At 42.1% G+C, this 17,426-nt stretch overlaps 2 protein-coding genes across 4 annotated transcripts; one reads left to right on the top strand and one right to left on the bottom strand.

Moving 5' to 3' along the window:
- The first annotated feature begins 232 nt into the window (after positions 1 to 232).
- On the top strand, positions 233 to 3,706 carry LOC123048899 (DNA excision repair protein ERCC-1). The gene is made up of 9 exons (XM_044471921.1): positions 233 to 539; positions 615 to 684; positions 789 to 892; positions 1,449 to 1,548; positions 1,657 to 1,733; positions 2,121 to 2,220; positions 2,555 to 2,626; positions 2,796 to 2,864; positions 3,051 to 3,706. Exons 1-9 carry the CDS (start codon positions 274 to 276, stop codon positions 3,357 to 3,359), a joined length of 1,167 nt encoding a protein of 388 aa, XP_044327856.1. The 5' UTR covers positions 233 to 273; the 3' UTR covers positions 3,360 to 3,706.
- Positions 3,707 to 4,213: 507 nt separating this feature from the next.
- LOC542939 (STE20/SPS1-related proline-alanine-rich protein kinase) lies at positions 4,214 to 12,752 on the bottom strand. 3 transcript variants are annotated; one of them, XM_044471910.1, is made up of 22 exons: positions 12,403 to 12,752; positions 10,810 to 11,064; positions 10,592 to 10,716; positions 10,446 to 10,490; positions 9,659 to 9,740; positions 9,286 to 9,354; positions 8,998 to 9,168; positions 8,855 to 8,920; positions 8,017 to 8,085; positions 7,870 to 7,938; positions 7,222 to 7,280; positions 6,702 to 6,914; positions 6,448 to 6,569; positions 6,178 to 6,272; positions 6,055 to 6,099; positions 5,879 to 5,938; positions 5,540 to 5,641; positions 5,395 to 5,446; positions 5,267 to 5,319; positions 5,088 to 5,152; positions 4,771 to 4,822; positions 4,214 to 4,661 (listed from the first exon to the last, which is right to left on the bottom strand). In XM_044471910.1, the coding sequence occupies exons 1-22, from the start codon at positions 12,598 to 12,600 to the stop codon at positions 4,584 to 4,586; spliced, it is 2,145 nt and encodes a 714-aa protein (XP_044327845.1). In that variant the 5' UTR covers positions 12,601 to 12,752; the 3' UTR covers positions 4,214 to 4,583. The 3 variants fall into 3 exon arrangements, with proteins under 3 accessions (XP_044327845.1, XP_044327838.1, XP_044327850.1); XM_044471903.1 differs by having other exon boundaries at positions 7,870 to 8,085; XM_044471915.1 differs by lacking the exons at positions 4,214 to 4,661; positions 4,771 to 4,822; positions 5,088 to 5,152; ... (1 more) ...; positions 5,395 to 5,446; positions 5,540 to 5,641 and adding an exon at positions 5,716 to 5,799 and having other exon boundaries at positions 7,870 to 8,085.
- Between the last annotated feature and the right edge of the window lie 4,674 nt (positions 12,753 to 17,426).

The raw sequence follows: 17,426 nt of genomic DNA, 5'->3' as shown, positions 1-17,426 counted from the left end.
TTCTTTTGAGGTCTTGTTTTTTTTTTTTTTGAGATCAGGCGCAGCGAAGTGCGCGTCAACTTCTAGTCCAAATTGGCCTCTTAGGCTCATGGGCTATCATCATCATTTAAAAGCATCCAATATTTTGTTAGTCCATGACCGGCCCGTAGCGGGAGTCTTAACAGATCGAACCGTCGCAAGGAGCCCACAATAGCCTGATAGTCCCACGCTGCAGCGAGGCAGTCGGTGGACGGACCTGCGGGTCGTCCCCTCCCTTGAGCCCCCCCGCGCGCCATGGACGGAGAGCAAGGTCGGCAGCGGCCTGACTCCGGCAAGAACCTCATAAAGATCCCGTCCTACCAAGAGGTCTTCGGTAACGGAGCCGCTGCCTCCTCCTCCTCCTCGACGCCCCCCTCCTACAACCCTCCTCTCCCCAGCGCCGCCGCTGCCGCCGCCGGCTCTTTGTCGTCGTCGTCGTTCTCCGAGGCCTTCTCCTTCCTCAAATCCTCCGAGTTCTACTCCCCTCCCCCGCCGCCTCCACAGCCATCCACCGCCCCTAGGTACCATCTCCCTCGCCCTCTCCTCGGATTCTCTCAGTGAGGCCTCACCCCTCTAGGTTCGGTTTCTTTGAACAGGCCGCCTTTGGCTGGCGCCACCACTACGCCGTCGCAGAGCAAGAACGCCATTCTAGTGAGCAATAGGCAGGTAATGGAGTGTGGTGATGATTTAGTACTTTTCTTCTTATAATCAATCTTCTCCCCTTTCTTTTGTGTTAAATTTGGAGTCTTTGTTCGTTTCTCACTTGGCAGAAAGGGAACCCATTACTGAAGCACATCAGGAATGCGAGGTGGACGTTCGCTGACATCGTTCCGGACTACGTGATTGGGCAATCATCATGCGCACTATACATAAGGTTCTTGCTCTATCATTCTATTTGTTGGTTCCTTTGTCTCGACTCGTTTTGTATTAGAAGAACAATGCCAAGAAGGCACAAAGTAGAACACAAACAAAGACAAGGATAAATAAACAAACAGAAAGAAGGATGGCAGGGAATCGAAGTAAGCCTAAACTAGGCTATTCCACCAAAAACAGAGAGGTGGCGAGGGACACCCTCTATTTTGTTTGCTGGTTTCACTGCATCTGCATGTATTGTTACCATTGGGGGCCAATACTAGAACCAGAGATACGCGAAAGTACTGTGCATCTAACAGATACATTTCGCTAGGGGCGTTCGAAAACAGGGTTTACTGCCTGCTTCCCTTTTTCATGGGTTCATGTGGAACCGTTATTTGAACACCCTAGCATTTCATATAGTGCACTGCACTACCAATCTGTTAGACAACAAGTTTGGAGCAGTAGTACTGCAATCTTAGTGATCTGCGTCACCTGTTGCTAGTAAAGGTTTTGTGCCCCGGTGTGTGCCGTGAGGTAGTGGCATGATTCTTACCATGTAACTTTGGTCAATGCAGTCTCAGGTACCATCTTCTTCACCCAGACTACTTGTACTATCGGATAAGGGAGCTCCAAAAGAATTTCAAACTCCGTGTCATCTTGTGCCATATTGATATTGTGAGTTTGAATCATCTGACCAACATATTTTGCTTTAATTGGGAAATGAAGTTTGAGACATCTCAAAAAGGTTATTTATTAATCCATGTTCATATACTTCATGATCAGGAAGATGTAGTAAAGCCTTTACATGAAGTCACAAGGACATCACTGCTGCATGACTGCACCCTTCTGTGTGGTTGGAGGTATTATTCAGAACATTCTTATATGCTGGGATTATGCAATACCATGTTTAATTATGTTCCCTTTGTTTTAATTCTGTACTGTTGCATTGGTTCTTTATAAATGTAATTGCAAATTTGCAATTATAAGATCTTGTTTAGGTTCCTTTGCTCTGAAATAAAACTGTGACCGTGCACTGCTTAGTGATCTCATTATCTAATACTTGTTGAGCATTTTGCATACGAAAATTAAATTCAAGAGTGGAATAGTGGATGTAAGTACATGTTAAAGAAATGCTAATAGCTCTCCAACATGCTAACTGGAAAATTTTAGTAACAACATGATGATGTACTGATTTGGTTGCAAAGGCTTACTAAGATGCTCTTTGACCAAGCTGTTCTCTCTTGTAGTCTGGAGGAATGTGGCAGGTACTTGGAGACTATTAAAGTGTTTGAAAACAAGCCAGCTGACAGCATTCGCGAGCACACAGATAATGATTATTTATCTCGGGTATGCACCCTTACAGTTACAACATGGTTTGATCTATCTATCTCATTAACTGGACTGGGACGGATTAGTAAGTATGTTGAGTAATTAAGATTTGCGGAAAAGAAATCCCGCAACTTCAGCAATACTCAGTATTGCTTTTTCATTTATCAAGTTCCAAGCATTGCAAGTGGTTTCAATACAGAAGTTATATCGTCCTTTTGGGCTGCTGTAACAACGATAATTATTTGGTGGTTTCAATACTCAATTATATTGCCCTGTTCAGAGTGTCCATTGTGTTAACAATGATCATTATTTGGTGTGTTACTCATTTATGCTGTGGTTCTGGTTTTGGCAGTTCACTCATGCTCTTACATCGATCCGGCGTGTTAACAAAACAGATGTTATCACACTTGGTTCGTCTTTTGGGGTAAGATGGAATAAGAACTGGAACTATTACATTGTCTTCCATAATCTATTGGATATTGTTGTGTGCAGCTTTATTACTGTAAAAATGGTAGCATTTCACCCGGCAAGATCACCCATCAAACAAAAACAATTCACAGTATAATTACACGCATCGGGTCTTGTATTTGCAGTCACTTTCCCGAATCATGGATGCTTCTATGGAAGAACTAGCTCGTTGTCCAGGAATTGGCGAGCGGAAGGTACCACTTTAAACCTCCAATTTTATTTGTCATGGTTCATGTTGTTACCAACATTTTTTTTCCCGATCATCCCATAGATATAATAAGCTACAACCATGTGTCGTGTCTGCATTGCTTTGCTTTTCCGCTTACTAACATGAAAGGCCATGTTTCGCTAGGCTAACATGTAGAGTTTGTCGAATGTAGGTAAAGCGACTTCATGATACTTTTCATGAGCCATTTAAACGAGTTACGCCCCGCCCAAACCTCGTAGTACCTGATACTCCCGACAGAGAGAAAGTGTCTGGTCAGCCTTCATCGACCAACGATGGCACGCCGGAAAAGCCAGGCACTTCCAAGAACAAGAAAGGCCCTGATGTCAAATCGGCCCTTACTGCTGCATTTGCAAAGTACTCAGAAAAGATCCGCAGTCAGGGCCGCGAGGCGGCCCATGAGGCTGGTGAAGGTCCTAGCAGCTCAACCATGGAAGGTGACAAGACAAAACAATTAGATTAGCAGTAGGAAGGAGTAGGAAGTGGCACGTGCAGGTGTACTGCTGTTGTTGTAGCTGCAAAATTTGCTTCCTCTGTTTATTGCTCCTAAACAAGGGTGAATTTTGCATTGTACTGATTGTTGTTGTAGTGTAGGCCTTCCCTTTTCTCAGCAAGGGTTGGATTTTGCATTGTTATGCTGGCCTCCTCTTTCCTGTCAACACAATTTAGCCGATCTTCTCTTTTTTTCTGCCTTGGAGAACTCTCAGAGCCATCCAAAAGTACACCGGAAAATGTAATCTGTATTTTGTGATAAACATTGCCCATGCTTCGTTGTTCTTGTTCAGCAACTGAAGCAGACTGCTCGATTAACTTTCGTGTTTAGGCTTTGCAGACGTGTTTAAGCTTAATGCTGCGTACTTTTCACACTACTCGGTACTTCTTGCTGCCCAAAAATAGAACTCAAACTCTACTGGGCAAGTTCTGACATTGATACATTCAGAACTGGGAGCACAAGTTCAGCAAAGCTCTTAACATAAACGGGCTCTACTGCCATTCTTGGTTGTTTATTATTATCATTCAATGTAGAGCAATATCGCCAATCCATTCATTTCCTAGTTCCTCCGCTGCAGTCTGCAACGGAGGGCTGCAAGCTGTACTCCAGGCAGGGATCAAATGATAATGCTTCAGCGACAAAATTATACTCCCTCCTCCCTAAATATTTGTCTTTCTAGACATTTCAAATGACTACTACATACGGATGTATGTAGACATATTTTAGAGTGTAGATTCATTCACTTTGCTCCGTATGTAGTCACTTGTTGAAATGCCTAGAAAGACAAGTATTTAGGAACGGAGGGAGTACAAGCCACTGCTGGATAAAGTACAACTTATTTATTTTGCATTCTTCTGCAAGCTGTTCGAACCAACGGGCACCCTACACAATCTACGGGATAATCACAAATGTTTGAATGATAGGTGTGGCCATAGCAGGGGAATGCACAGGACCGCAGTCTATGACCCACCAAAACCTATTGAATAAATTAAACCGAAAAAGAAGCTAAATAAAAACTAATATACACACTGATGGCAACAGGCCAAGGAGCATGTCCCCATTTTTTCCTTCTGACGGCGCTTATTCGGATATACATATATATATATAGCTTCCGCGAGTACTGCTTCTCTAATGAAACTCAGATGATGCGAAAGCTAAGTGCGGGTACCCATATCAGCTGAACGTTTCACCTTGCTATGTTTCTTCATTGTCCTCGTCCCTAATGTCTTCTATTTCTTCTCGGCAGTATAATGCATTAAGTTCTTGCTGCAACTGAAAACGATTCCCGAAAAGGCATCGTGAATAAAGATTCATTCATCCATGAACAAATGGCAGCTTAAGAAATGTATTGCGACAAACTAAAACAAATGTTGGTACCAACCTGAACATGTTTTTGCTTGGCTGAAATCAGTTCGTCAGTCAAAGTAATCATTCTGCAGGAAAAAAAGGAAAGTTCATGAATTTGATACAATGTATACATATGTTCGAAAATAAAGATTATATAGCATCTAATAGGAATATTAAAAGTTGATTCTATCTGATGACCGACAAATCAGCATCTACGGGACTAAACATGATGTCACCATAATAACTAATGACAATTTATCTGCCACATAAACATGTAAATATGCTAGAACCGTTACAGTAATGTGTTTGTTGGAATTGTTTGTGAGATCATTCCCAAGGCAGTGGGCCTACCTAGACTGCAGCTCTGAAATTTTAACAAGTAATGACCGTTCTTTCTCAGTATTAGATGTTTCAACCTGCCAAACAATAGAAAGGATTCAGTGACAACAAACAATCTTCTTAAGGAACCGCTATCATTAAGTAAGGGTATCCCCTAACAATACAAGAAATCATACACCATTGCTGCTTACCACTGTCTCACTTTGCATATTTCGGACTTGCGACGACGTTCCAGACTGTGCACCTGAAGAAAATACGAGATTTAAGATTTAACCAAAGAAAAGGAGAATTTCATAGCCAGAAGAGAAAAAACATTTACCGTCAGCTTTCTCATTCTGTTGCATGCTACTCAGTAGGTTCACGATCAGATCCTGAGGTAAGAAAATTACAAAAAATGATAAATATCTTTTATATAACTTATCATGTATCATACATTCGTAAACATGTTCAAGCTTCCTCCATACTTGCTGAAGTGTAGTCTGTTGCACGAGGTTCTCAAGGTGGGGAATGAGAACAGACGATGATACCGAGCTATTGCAGAGTTCCTTCAGATGATGACTGTTAGACTGTAGCATCCATGCATCAAGAAAATTGGATCAGCTACAGCAGAAGTTGCAAAAAGGACAGAAATGATGGATTGTCTCTATGGTATCTCTTAAGGTTTATTACCATTTTGAAAGGTAAAATACAGTGTGCCTTTTAGGTGTGCATCTTCATTTCTCCACTAAAAAGGAAAATCTTTTCTCATGGTCTCTTTAAGAAAGTGAAACTAAGCAAATAAAGATCAAATAGAAGAATTATACCGTTGGTTTGGCATTGACAATCCAATCACCAACACTTGCGGATTTTCTTAGCTGTATACCCTGCGCGAGCAAGGTATTAATCACAAATGTACAGACTGCCGTAGATTCCATTTAACCTAGACTATAACTATGTCCTGAAAATAGCCTGGTAATATTAATATTCATAACAATCTTACCTGTGGTGATTTGCGTGAGATGCTACTCAATGGAATTTCCTGAACCTGTAAAGTAAGGATATGTTAAAAAAAGCATTTAGGCTCTGTACTGTTACCTTAAGTTTATCCACCAAATTTGCTTACCTTCGCAAGATCAACGTTCTCAGATGTCACAGAAAAGCGGCCTTTAATATGCACCACGCTACGTTTAGATTTATCTCCCAATGAATCTACATATCCTACAATGATCAAAAGAAACTCCTCCAGTACCACTCATCCAGAAAGCACATAAATCCGAAACAAAATTGATGTTTGAAGGCCACAGTTAAACAGGGGAAATAGAGAAGCCCTAGTATATGCTACTGTGCTACAACAATGCCAGAGCAAAAACCGGACGTGTCTATGGAATTGTACCTCCTGAAGACCGTATAGGAGCTGAGTAACTGTTTGCAGAGGCACGAGTTGGCAATGATAATGGACCACTAAGATTTGCGGCTCTTCTCGTATCACTTCCATGTTTGTCAGCAGTTGCATCCCTGCCATGAGAAAGAAGGATAATTGAATATTAGTATAGGATAAACTGATGACTAAAATGATGAAGTGTTCTTCCATAACAAGAAATCAGAATAAGATTTCTGAGAAAAAAAGATGTTGTAAAGATAACAGACCTTTCAAAATTATGGCTCCTTTCAGTTGTTGAGCTATTAACACCACCTTCAACTGGACCCCCAGTAGTCTGTTGTTTCTGTCCAACATTAGTTCTCCAATATTTCGACTCTGGTTCCTTTGATGTAGAGGGCAATGAATCATTCTCTGATCTAGAATTTTCATGTCCATTGGGCATCCTTCTACAATCAGGATTTGTCGTAGAGGTTTCTTCACTGAAATATAACAGAAGATATTACATTTCAAGACAAATGTTGTGCTGAAAATCAAAATATTAACATCATTTAAGTTGCTGGTCATTCTCTATCCACAACATCCTACTTTGATTTCTTGAATTGTACAAGCACTTCTGCAGTTATATGCAGAATCAACAGGTATACACTTTAAAGTTCTAGGAAGATTTATCACCAGAACATAGCCAAGAGTTTTGCTTTGCTACAGTTATTTTCATTCGCAGATGATGGTAAATATCAAAAAAAAGTTTAAATAAACTTAACAACATGCAGCAGTTTTTTGCTTAACCTGCAGGTATTTTCATTTGCAGATGACGACTGTCCTGAAGGGGTCCTCGAATATAAACTCTGATGACGAAAAAAAGAACTGTTACAACAGAAATATCCAATATGTGCTTTTCTTCATGTTGTAAAATTAACTTATAAAACGGGAGCTGCGTTGCACCTAGGTATCCTATACAGTTATCACAGGGTGCATTTCTCAAGTTTGCTGATGCTGGATCTGCCTAGATCCAGCCAGGAAAAATCGGAATCAAGTAAAATTGTCAATATGGTTATAAGTCTAGTTTTTCCTCCATCATTTTGCACAACAAGCCTGGTATTATGATGATTTCCCACTCACACAACTTACACCCATAGACCATAGTTAAGAACTTTCAGTGGGACATTCCAAAATTCCTGGCAACAGTTTGATCATGGGCAACAACAATTAAAATTCCAAAACACAGAGAGCGTGACACACATTGAGATTGCTATGTTTGGTCAACAAGAAAAAATAAGGAGGATATTACAATTTAAGCTATTTGGTCTGCTGAATGCTGGACAATATTCCAAATTCATAACATTTCTGCGCACTTGGAAAGTAACTTGAAGCTTTTCTAAAGAGGACTGTTAAATGGCTCTTCTATAAAGAAAGGTAGTCATGAATCTACAAAACCTTTTCAGATTCAATGATTCTTGCAGCGACATCATCCTCTTTTGTTTCAGATGGTTCATCCTCATAAATCTGGAAACTTAGATAGCTTAATAATAAGGCAATTAAGGTATAATGGAAGTTAAGCAAAAAGAAAACAGTAAACTTTACTAGTGATGCTTGAGCCTTGAGGTCTTCAATATCAAAGTGCCACGCACTAACACCTCGCTGGTATTCACTCTGTTGGATAAACCGATCAAGCATGAGAAACAATTAGGTTGATCGAAGGATGACTTAACAACCATGATTATTAAAAAGGAGACACATTTATAAACCCAAAATATTAAATAATTTATAGGGAACTAAAACATATAAGTGCAATTTCCCACAGAATTTATAGCGAGAAGAGACATTCATTGCAGAAACATGTGACTACACATGGAACAGTTGTATGAGGCAGATGAGTGAAGGTAAGAAAGAGAAATGCAGAACATAAGAAGGTTCTCTTAGTGTTCTAGGGTCCTAATTCCCCAAGTACCAGAAGCCTATCTTACAGTCATTCTTGTCAGGTTTCTAAACTTTATCATCAAGATCCTAAACACTGAATTTGTTATTTTTCAAACAACCTTGTTACAAGATAACTTATGATGCAATGATTCATCATCATTGAAAAACATGGCACTATACGCCTATGCTTTGCTAAGTTGATATCTAGTGCAAAATACCAATCAATCACAAGGTATATCCAACAAAAACTACCACAACCTAGGGTTGTCTACCTACCTTGTGCACTATATGAGTATACAACACCCATATACTAGATCGCACTTTTGAAGACAGCACTGATGTGGTTTTTTTTAATCAACAACTCACAGGTTGATCTGGCCTGTTCTAGAAGTTACTAAGAAACTTATGCAATAATTGTAAATGCGAAATAGCCTTAAACATACATGAGAGCAAACTGAAACAGAACCACAAAATATAGACATGAAGGTTTAATATCACCAACCAGGGAAAGTGCCTCCTGCTCAGAAGAAGGCATTTTCTTCAAAGCCAATTGTGCTGCGTCTTTAAGCTGGAAATATGTAAGAACTGTCAGATATGAAATACATTGTGATTTTTGAGATAAAAAAGCAGAAGAAAAGTAGTTACCTGGAGTGCCTTTACACGCTCCCATAGAGGAGGCAGATCAGTTAACATACCCTTCATTGTCGATTCTGGAGGTTTTGCAGTTTTGAAAAATGAATGCTTGAGCAACTTCTCAGCCGTCGGTCTCTTTGTTTGATCTTTCACCAAGCACATCGCAACCATCTCTTTAAATGCCTGAGCACAAGTGAAAATGGTTTATCAAAAGGTAAACAGTAGAATATACTCTATTGTAGTTTTCAACCACATAAATGGTCCAAAAACCCAATAATTAGCTGAAAGGATCAAAATTACCTTCGAAAATCTTCTGTCTCGGTCATAGTCAAGACCAGGTGGCGCATTCTGGAGAGTCATGAGAAGAACCTGTAGCCAAAAGGAACCATATTTAAAAAACATGAGGATTTGCATGGATATGTTACCCTTGTGCAATATGAGGGTACAGGGCATGACCAGCAGATGCCCTTGGCCAATGGAAATAGAATACAAATAAGTGTGTAGATTATACTGTTGTACTATAATATTAGTATGAGGTGTGGAATGAGTCACTGGCCCGTAGGTATAAAAAAAATATTAGTCATCACCAACCCATACACCATCACAATATCAAAAGCAAAAAATCACATAAATGATTAATTACTTTACATTGCAGATGAAATCAAATCGTTACCTTCATAGGGGGGTACTTCGAAAATGGAGCATGTCCATGCGCTAGTTCAAGTGCAGTGATTCCAAACGACCATATATCGGCTCTGTAAAAATATGGATATTAGCTGTTAGTCCATCTCGGTTAGTAAATAAAATGCCAAAAAAAGCATCAGGGTGCTGGATCTTGACAAGCCATTTAATTCAATATGAAAGTAAGTCTCCGAACATCAGGTGATTTGTCCATGGCATGGCATGAGTTATCTGGGGACAGACTATCAACGAACATCTTTGTGAAGATTAACATTTCTGGAGTACTAAAAGCAAGCATGACACCATTATGAAATACTTATTAACATAAAAGCCAAAATCGCAAGAACAGGCTGCTGAACTTAAAAATAAGATACAATATTTGTCTGACACTCTTGTCAGTACATTATCCTTACTATATTCTGGATTTGTAATTTATAATGGAAAGGATAACCCATCCTTGCCTATAAGATGATGATGTGCGATGCAGGAGTTGCAAAGATAAGAGTCCCTATAAAAGAAAGTACCCAGGCCCGGCTATTACCACCTCCAGAAATGTAATTTTAGCAAAACTTCATTTTTCATGGTGATGGTTATTAAAAAGAATAATAGCAATGAATTCATACAGAAAATAATAAGAACACAAAGGTACAATGCATAGAAGACGTCCAAGGTGACTGCAGTGATGCTCTTTATGACACAAAATCAAACAACAATTCCTAAAACACATTTGTTACCAAAAGGTATGTGCATTTGTATGCACAATTAGAAATGTAACATACTTAAAGTTATATCCAGTGCCAGGCTGGAGAACTTCTGGAGCCATCCTAAAAGGTAAAATTAGAAACAAAAGAAAAAGGGTCAAAACATTCTCAAGTTCTATAATATTAATTTGATCCCTAGCATCAAGATACAGAAATCTACTTACCAGCATGGAGTTCCAACAAATGTGTTCCTAGATCTTTGCCTATCACCTCTATCAAACATACAAGCAGAAACGCCAAAGTCCCCAAGCTTCACTACACCAGCACTATCAATAAGGATGTTACCAGCCTGCATAGTGCCATATTGAGCAAAAATAAAGAATCATCACAAACCACATCAAACAATATAAGAACTGCACAGGAATCTTCTATAGAAGCTAACCTTGATATCACGATGGATTTGCCCTTGCCTATGAAGGTACTCCAGAGCCTTGAGTGTTTCTTTTAAAATTGATGCAATAACAGGTTCCTCGAAACCTTCAGGATACGCAATCTTCATCAAGTGTAAACATGAACCCTCCGTCATGAATGGCATTATGACCCAAAGACTGTGCTCCACAACAAATGAGCAGTAAGCCCTGATGACATTAGGGTGATCGATCAAGCTCATTATTTGAGCCTCCCTTTGTACTTCATCCTGCAAATGATATACATTTGTAAGATCTAAATTCATTTATAGCCTCCAGAAAGGGAAGAAACCAAGAAAAGAAATATGTTGACATTTGACACTACGCAGTGTTAGCATTAGGGGTGCAAGTGGGGCGGAATGGCAGACAATACCACGGTACAAATGTAGAGTTAATTTTACATTAACTGATGAGCTAATTGATGAGTTTTGCAGGACGAAGTGGGATGCCGCTTGCACCCTAGTTAACATATCACATATGCGAAAAAGGTATCACTAACTCCCCCAAAACAAGTAGCCTGTATGACAATTTGGTATGCAATGTGGGTTTCTTTTAGAGAAAATTGTATGATTGTCTTCGAGTGCACTAACGACAAATGGTGCAGGAGAAACTACAATTGGAATGTACAAAACAAGAGTCGCGAGTTTACGACTTTACTTCTCTTTGGTAGTTGGTGACATAATACCCCCCCCCTCCCCCTAAAAATAAGGGTGTATCGTAAATATAAGAGACATCGATTGAGCTTTGGTTAGCCGATACTTGAGCTTGTTGGCATACGTGTATGGTATACATGTTCATGTAGAGATGTATAATAACGACATCCTCCCAAACCCCAAAAGGATAATGTCATGGTACGAACCGCATAATCTTACGTAGCACTAGGAAATGCTGATCCTTGTATCTATCTATGAGTCATGAATTCTAGTAGACGACAATGTCCCCTTCTCCTAAGACCTTCGTCGTCAACGAACACGTGTGCCCACCCAAATGGAAGCACAAGGCCAAGCTGCATGACCGCGTCCCTGCCCATGCAGCATGCATGCAAATTTAAGCACCTCCCCTCTCCAGGCAGGGTTCTGGCAGTGACACTATGCCGTATCCACCACCATCAGGTTCATACATCGGCAAAAAAATTGCTCGAAGTAAATGATAGTTGCCGATGTTGCAACATTCTAGCAAAAATAACTGACCCTCTCAACCAGCTGCAAGCCAAAAGAAAACATCCAAAAATACAGCCACCCTAAGAATTGAAAATGCTGCATATTCAGGACTCAACTGATCGTCCTAGCCTATTCACAACGACTAGTGGCGCATCATTAAAAATGCTAATTTATTAATGTCACTATATTATGTAGAAGCAAATCCTGGAGCACGCGAGGCTAATAGGACGCCAGACAGGCCAAATTCCAGCGCGATCTCCAAAGCTACCGAATCAGCAGTAGGATCCACTCCAATCAACCAATGGATCTCTCGCCAGATCAAACAGCAGAGGACGCCCAGAAGCAACCCAGCGCCGAAGCCGTAAGAGAGCAGGGAGGGAGGGAGGGAGGGACGAGACGGATGCTCACGATGTTGTTGTTGAGCTGGTCGAGATCCAGGCACTTGACGGCAACGGTCTGGTTCCTGGGGAGGAAGAGCGCGCGGTACACGACGGCATGCGCGCCGTAGCCCACCTCCTCCATGAGCCGGTAGTCGGCCGGGTTCACCGTGAACGACGGAGGCGCCGCGGCGGCCGCGCCCCGCTTGACGCTCCCGTTCCTGCCCATGCCGCCCCGCCGTCCGCCGGAGGCAGCGCCGACGGCCCTCCGGTGCCCTCGGGACCAGCGGAGCTCGCCCCCCACGGCCCGCCGCGCTCGGCCTGGCCTCTGACCAGTGTCTCCCGCGCGAGCTGGGAGGAGGGAGAGGAGAGATGCTAGAGAGAGAGGGGCGGTGCTACGCTGGAGAGAGAGAGAGAGGAGGGGGGTGAAGAGGAAGAGGAAGAGGAGATAGCGAACGGAAGGACGCTTAACAAACGGGGTCGCGAAAGGGAGCAAAATACTAATGATTTCGGCGGTGACGTGGCGAGGGCGGGGGGCGGCGACGTGGGGGCGACCTGCCTGCGAGACCCGTCGATGACCTGTGGCCCCCGCTGAGTGGGACCCGGCTGTCAGTGGCCGCGGCGGCAGTGGCAGCGAGGGAGTGGCGTGCGGCCGACTGCCCGGTAGATCTCCGCCTCCCGATGCTGGGCTTCCGAGGGGGGGATCGTCTGCGGGGAGCGGAAGGACCGGTGTGTACGGACACCGCAGCTAATCCAAACTCATAAATAACCGAGCGAGATAAGTAAGAAAAGATTAATTCGGATGCGAGTAAACCGGGAATGCTTTGAGTGACTGATCAATGTGGTCTTAAATCAGCCGGATATAGCTTATACCACACGTTTTTTGTGTGGCCCCAGAAACAGATAAAAAAATCATGATCTGCTGTCTAAAACCCCTTGAGATAGTGCTTTCGTATAGTCCACAGTTCTAAAAAGACCATTTCGTAACGGCTGCTGAAAATATTGTTTCATATTCTAGAGCGTATTTTTGTTAGTAATATTCCTAACCGCGAAAAACTTGTTAAATTTTAATATACATGTTTTCCTCTAAATGATTTTGTTACGGTCGGTGTTGGCTGTCACATACACGCGGGCATGCATACACACATGTGTTTTGATGTGTTTATCACATTCGCCTCTAGGGCTGGAAACATGCAAGGATGAGTTTGTTTAAGAAAAAAAATGCTAACTCGATTTGTGCTCACCTAGAGGTCGAGTTAGGGATTGAGCTCTTACTCGACTTGTAATCTTGGGCAACTTTTGAGCAAGACAAAATATATGAAAAAAAACAATCCACTTGTTAGGCAATGTAAAATTCTCGAACATGGTAATACCACAACAACTACAAATAGAAATATAAAAATACACCGGTCAAAATGGAATTATGGTAATGAAGTTAAAACTTGGTGTACCATTTGTGAAACAAAGGATGTACATAATAAACTACAACACATGCGTCATAGTTTTGAAACAAAACAAATATGTAATGCATGTAAGATAATCGTTGACGTGTACCTAACCTACATAATAAATTATTGCATTACAAATGAGAAGTGCAAATAAATTAGTTGCATATATATGCATCTATAAAAATATACATAGCATTTACGTTGTTGCATGGTGTATGAAGCCAAAATTTACTGAGCTGATTTTGGTTCAACTCATTTTTAGTTGAATAGCAATTTGGGCTCATATTGGCTCCTTTCTTTTTGAGTCATCCGGAGTTGAGCTCGAGTGCTAACAAGCATGAAGGTTTCTCTTTGCATTCCCAGTGACCTCATCGAGAAGGCTCTATCATGCCCTCACTGCATTGGAGTTTTAAGTTAACTAAAGGAAACCGCGCGTTGCTGTGAGAATTTATTGATAAAAATTTGGGTTGATAACATAAGAACCAAAATTAAAAATACATATAACTTATTATATTACATTACGTATAGTTGTAGCAATATTTATTGAATGTAAGTAGAATAATTTAATGAAAAACATTTTCCCATGCATGGTTTAATGTTGTGGTAGGTCTTTTCTCCTGCATGCTTGCATGTTGAGGTGAGTTTTATCTCATCCATAATTGTATGGTGAGGTGGCATGCATGTTGAGATAAATAAGCTAGTGGGGATGACTCGGGTTGCCCGTAGTGGGTAGTACTATAATTCAGTATTGTGCATATGATACTAGCGTATGGTACTACATCCGTAATGCATACCGTATCATAGATTAGTATCTTAGATTATCTCATTTATTGTCATGCAAGACATATAGTAATTTTATTATGATACGGTATCATGATATGGTACTCAACCTTCTATTTATTCATTTATTTTATGTCACATCATCAAAATTTAAAATTGCCTAGTTGACATGCATGATACTAGTTATTGTACTCCTATTACAGGCGGCATTAGGTATATAGATTATGTATAGTTGTCACAATATTCATTGAATATAAGTAGAATAATTTAATGAAATACATTTTCTCATGCATGGTGAATGTTGTGGTAGGTCTTTTCTCATGCATGTTGAGGTGGGCCTTATCCCATTCATAATTGTATAGTGAGATGGCATGCTTGCATGTTGAGATAAATAAGTTAGCGGGGATGACTCCCTTAGGTATACTAGATGATACCTCGCATTGCTGCGATGATTGGTTGCAATATTTTTTGATGAAATTAAAATAAAAATTAAAATAGATATAATATATTGTATTTATTACTATATAGTTGTAAATATATATAGACGTAAGTTGCATTTCACATGCATGTTAAGAAAGATATAATTAGTGTGTTTGATGAGGTGGCACGTGCGGTGAGATGAGACGTGTGCATGTCGACAGATAATATAAATGTCATTACCCGTGCATGTTAAGAGAAATAATTAGTAGGGTGATGAGGTGGCTGATACGTCTCCAACGTATCTACTCCCTCCGTTCCTAAATATAAGTCTTTTTAGTCATTTCAAATGAACTACAACATACGGATGTATATAGACATATTTTAGAGTGTAGATTCACTCATTTTGCTCCATATGTAGTCACTTGTTGGAACCTCTAAAAAAACTTATATTTGGGAACGGAGGGAGTATAATTTATGAAGTATTCATATCATGTTTACAACAATTTTATATGGTTTTGTTATGATTTGATTAGAACTAACCCAGACTATCGTTGTTTTTAGCAGAACTACCGTGGTGTCGTTTTTGTGTAGAAATAGAATTTCTCAGAATGAGCTAAAAATTTACGGTGAGTTTTATGGACCAAAAGAGACCTCCGAAGCACCGGAGCTGGGCCAGGAAGTGACCGAGGAGGCCACAAGCCTAGGGGCGCACCCCCACGGCTTGTGGGCCCCTCGGGCACCCCCTTGACATGAGACCGACACCAAAAATTCTTAAAAATACCCAAACCTCCAAAAGAACCCTAGGTTGGAAGTTCTGCCACCGCAAGCCTCTGTAACCATGAAAAACCAATCGGGAGCCCGTTCTGGCACCCTACCGGAGGGGGAAACCATCCTCGGAGGCCATCTTCATCATCCCGGCGTCCACCATGACAAGGATGGAGTAGTTCACCCTCGGGGATGAGGGTATGTACCAGTAGTTATGTGTTTAATCTCTCGCTCTCGTGTTCTTGATTTGGCATGATCTTGATGTACCGCGAGCTTTGTTACTATAGTTGGATCATATGGTGTTTCTCCCTCTCTATATTCTTGTGATGAATTGAGTTTTACCTTTGAGGTTTCACTATTATCGGATTGAATACTTTTATGGATTTGAGAACACTTGATGTATGTCTTGCGTGGGATACCCGTGGTGACGATGGGGTGTTCTATTGACTCACTTGATGTATGTGTAACGCCCGAATAATTTGGCTACAGTAAAACTCTCCTAATGATGCCATGACATCTGCGATTACTATTACTAATATCGGGATAATTCAAAACCGCGTCAAATTCTAACTTAAATTTAAAGTCGACAATAAAAGTTTTCAAATATTAAAAATAAAATGTTTGGGCTATGTCTATTATTGCATCGGTAATTATGGTGAAGTAAACGCATTTTTATAAAAGGCCTAGATGCTTTTAAATGAATTAAAATAGAAAAGAATAAATAAAAAGAAAAGACGAAAGGTAAAACAAAAAAAAAGACGGAAGGAAACCCCCATCTGGGCCTCGGCCCGACAGGCCGATGGGCCGCCAGACCAGCCCACTGGCCCGGCCGGACCCTCCCACTCCACCTTATCCCCTTGAAACCCTAACCCCCACCCCCACGTCGCCCCCATTCTCTCCCACTCCTCCCTCTCGCCCTTCCCCGATCTGGATCGGGGCAACCCCCCGATCCCATCGCCCCAGCGCCGCCTCCACGTCGCCGTCATCCCCCCTCACAGAGCCGGCCCCCCTCCTGTCGCCCCACCGGCGCCCCGCCGCCCGTCCACGACCACGCTGACGCGGGACCTCGCCCGGAGCTACCTCGCCCCGCCGCACGAGGACCGCGTCGTCGGAGCCCCTCACCGTCTTCCCCAAATCGCCGTCGCCTCGTCGACCTCGCCGGATCTCCTCCCCACGCCAGACCTCCTCGTCCTCCTCCCCGAGTCGCTCCCCGCGCCCCGTTGCCTAGACCTTACTCTCCGAAGTGAGCAAACCGCCTCCCTCTCCCCTATCCCTCAACCGCGACCGCGCGAGCCCCGCCGTGGCCGCGCACCGCTGCGCCTCCCTAGCGCCCGTCACGCCTGCAGTGGCCCTTGCGGCCCCGCCTCTCCGCCGGCCACCACTGCACCTGGCCTCGCCCCTGCTTCCCCTTGCCGGTGCCGCGCCGCCGCTCCGGTGGCCATCGCCGGCCACGGCCTTGCCCGCGCCCTGTTCGGGCGAGCGCCCGCACCCGCTCGCCCGCGCCCTCGAGGCCCCGATGGGCCACAGACATGTGGGGCCCGGCCCAGAACGTTAAAAAAAAGAGAAGAAAAGAAAAAGGAAATAAAAAAATGACTTAATAAAATTAATTAATAATTAATTAATTAATTAGTGAAGTAATTAA

Source organism: Triticum aestivum, chromosome 1A (assembly GCF_018294505.1).
Source record: "Triticum aestivum cultivar Chinese Spring chromosome 1A, IWGSC CS RefSeq v2.1, whole genome shotgun sequence".
NCBI lineage: Eukaryota > Viridiplantae > Streptophyta > Magnoliopsida > Poales > Poaceae > Triticum > Triticum aestivum.
The sequence above is the reverse complement of the archived record's forward strand: the minus strand, read 5'-3'. Positions and strand labels throughout refer to the sequence as shown.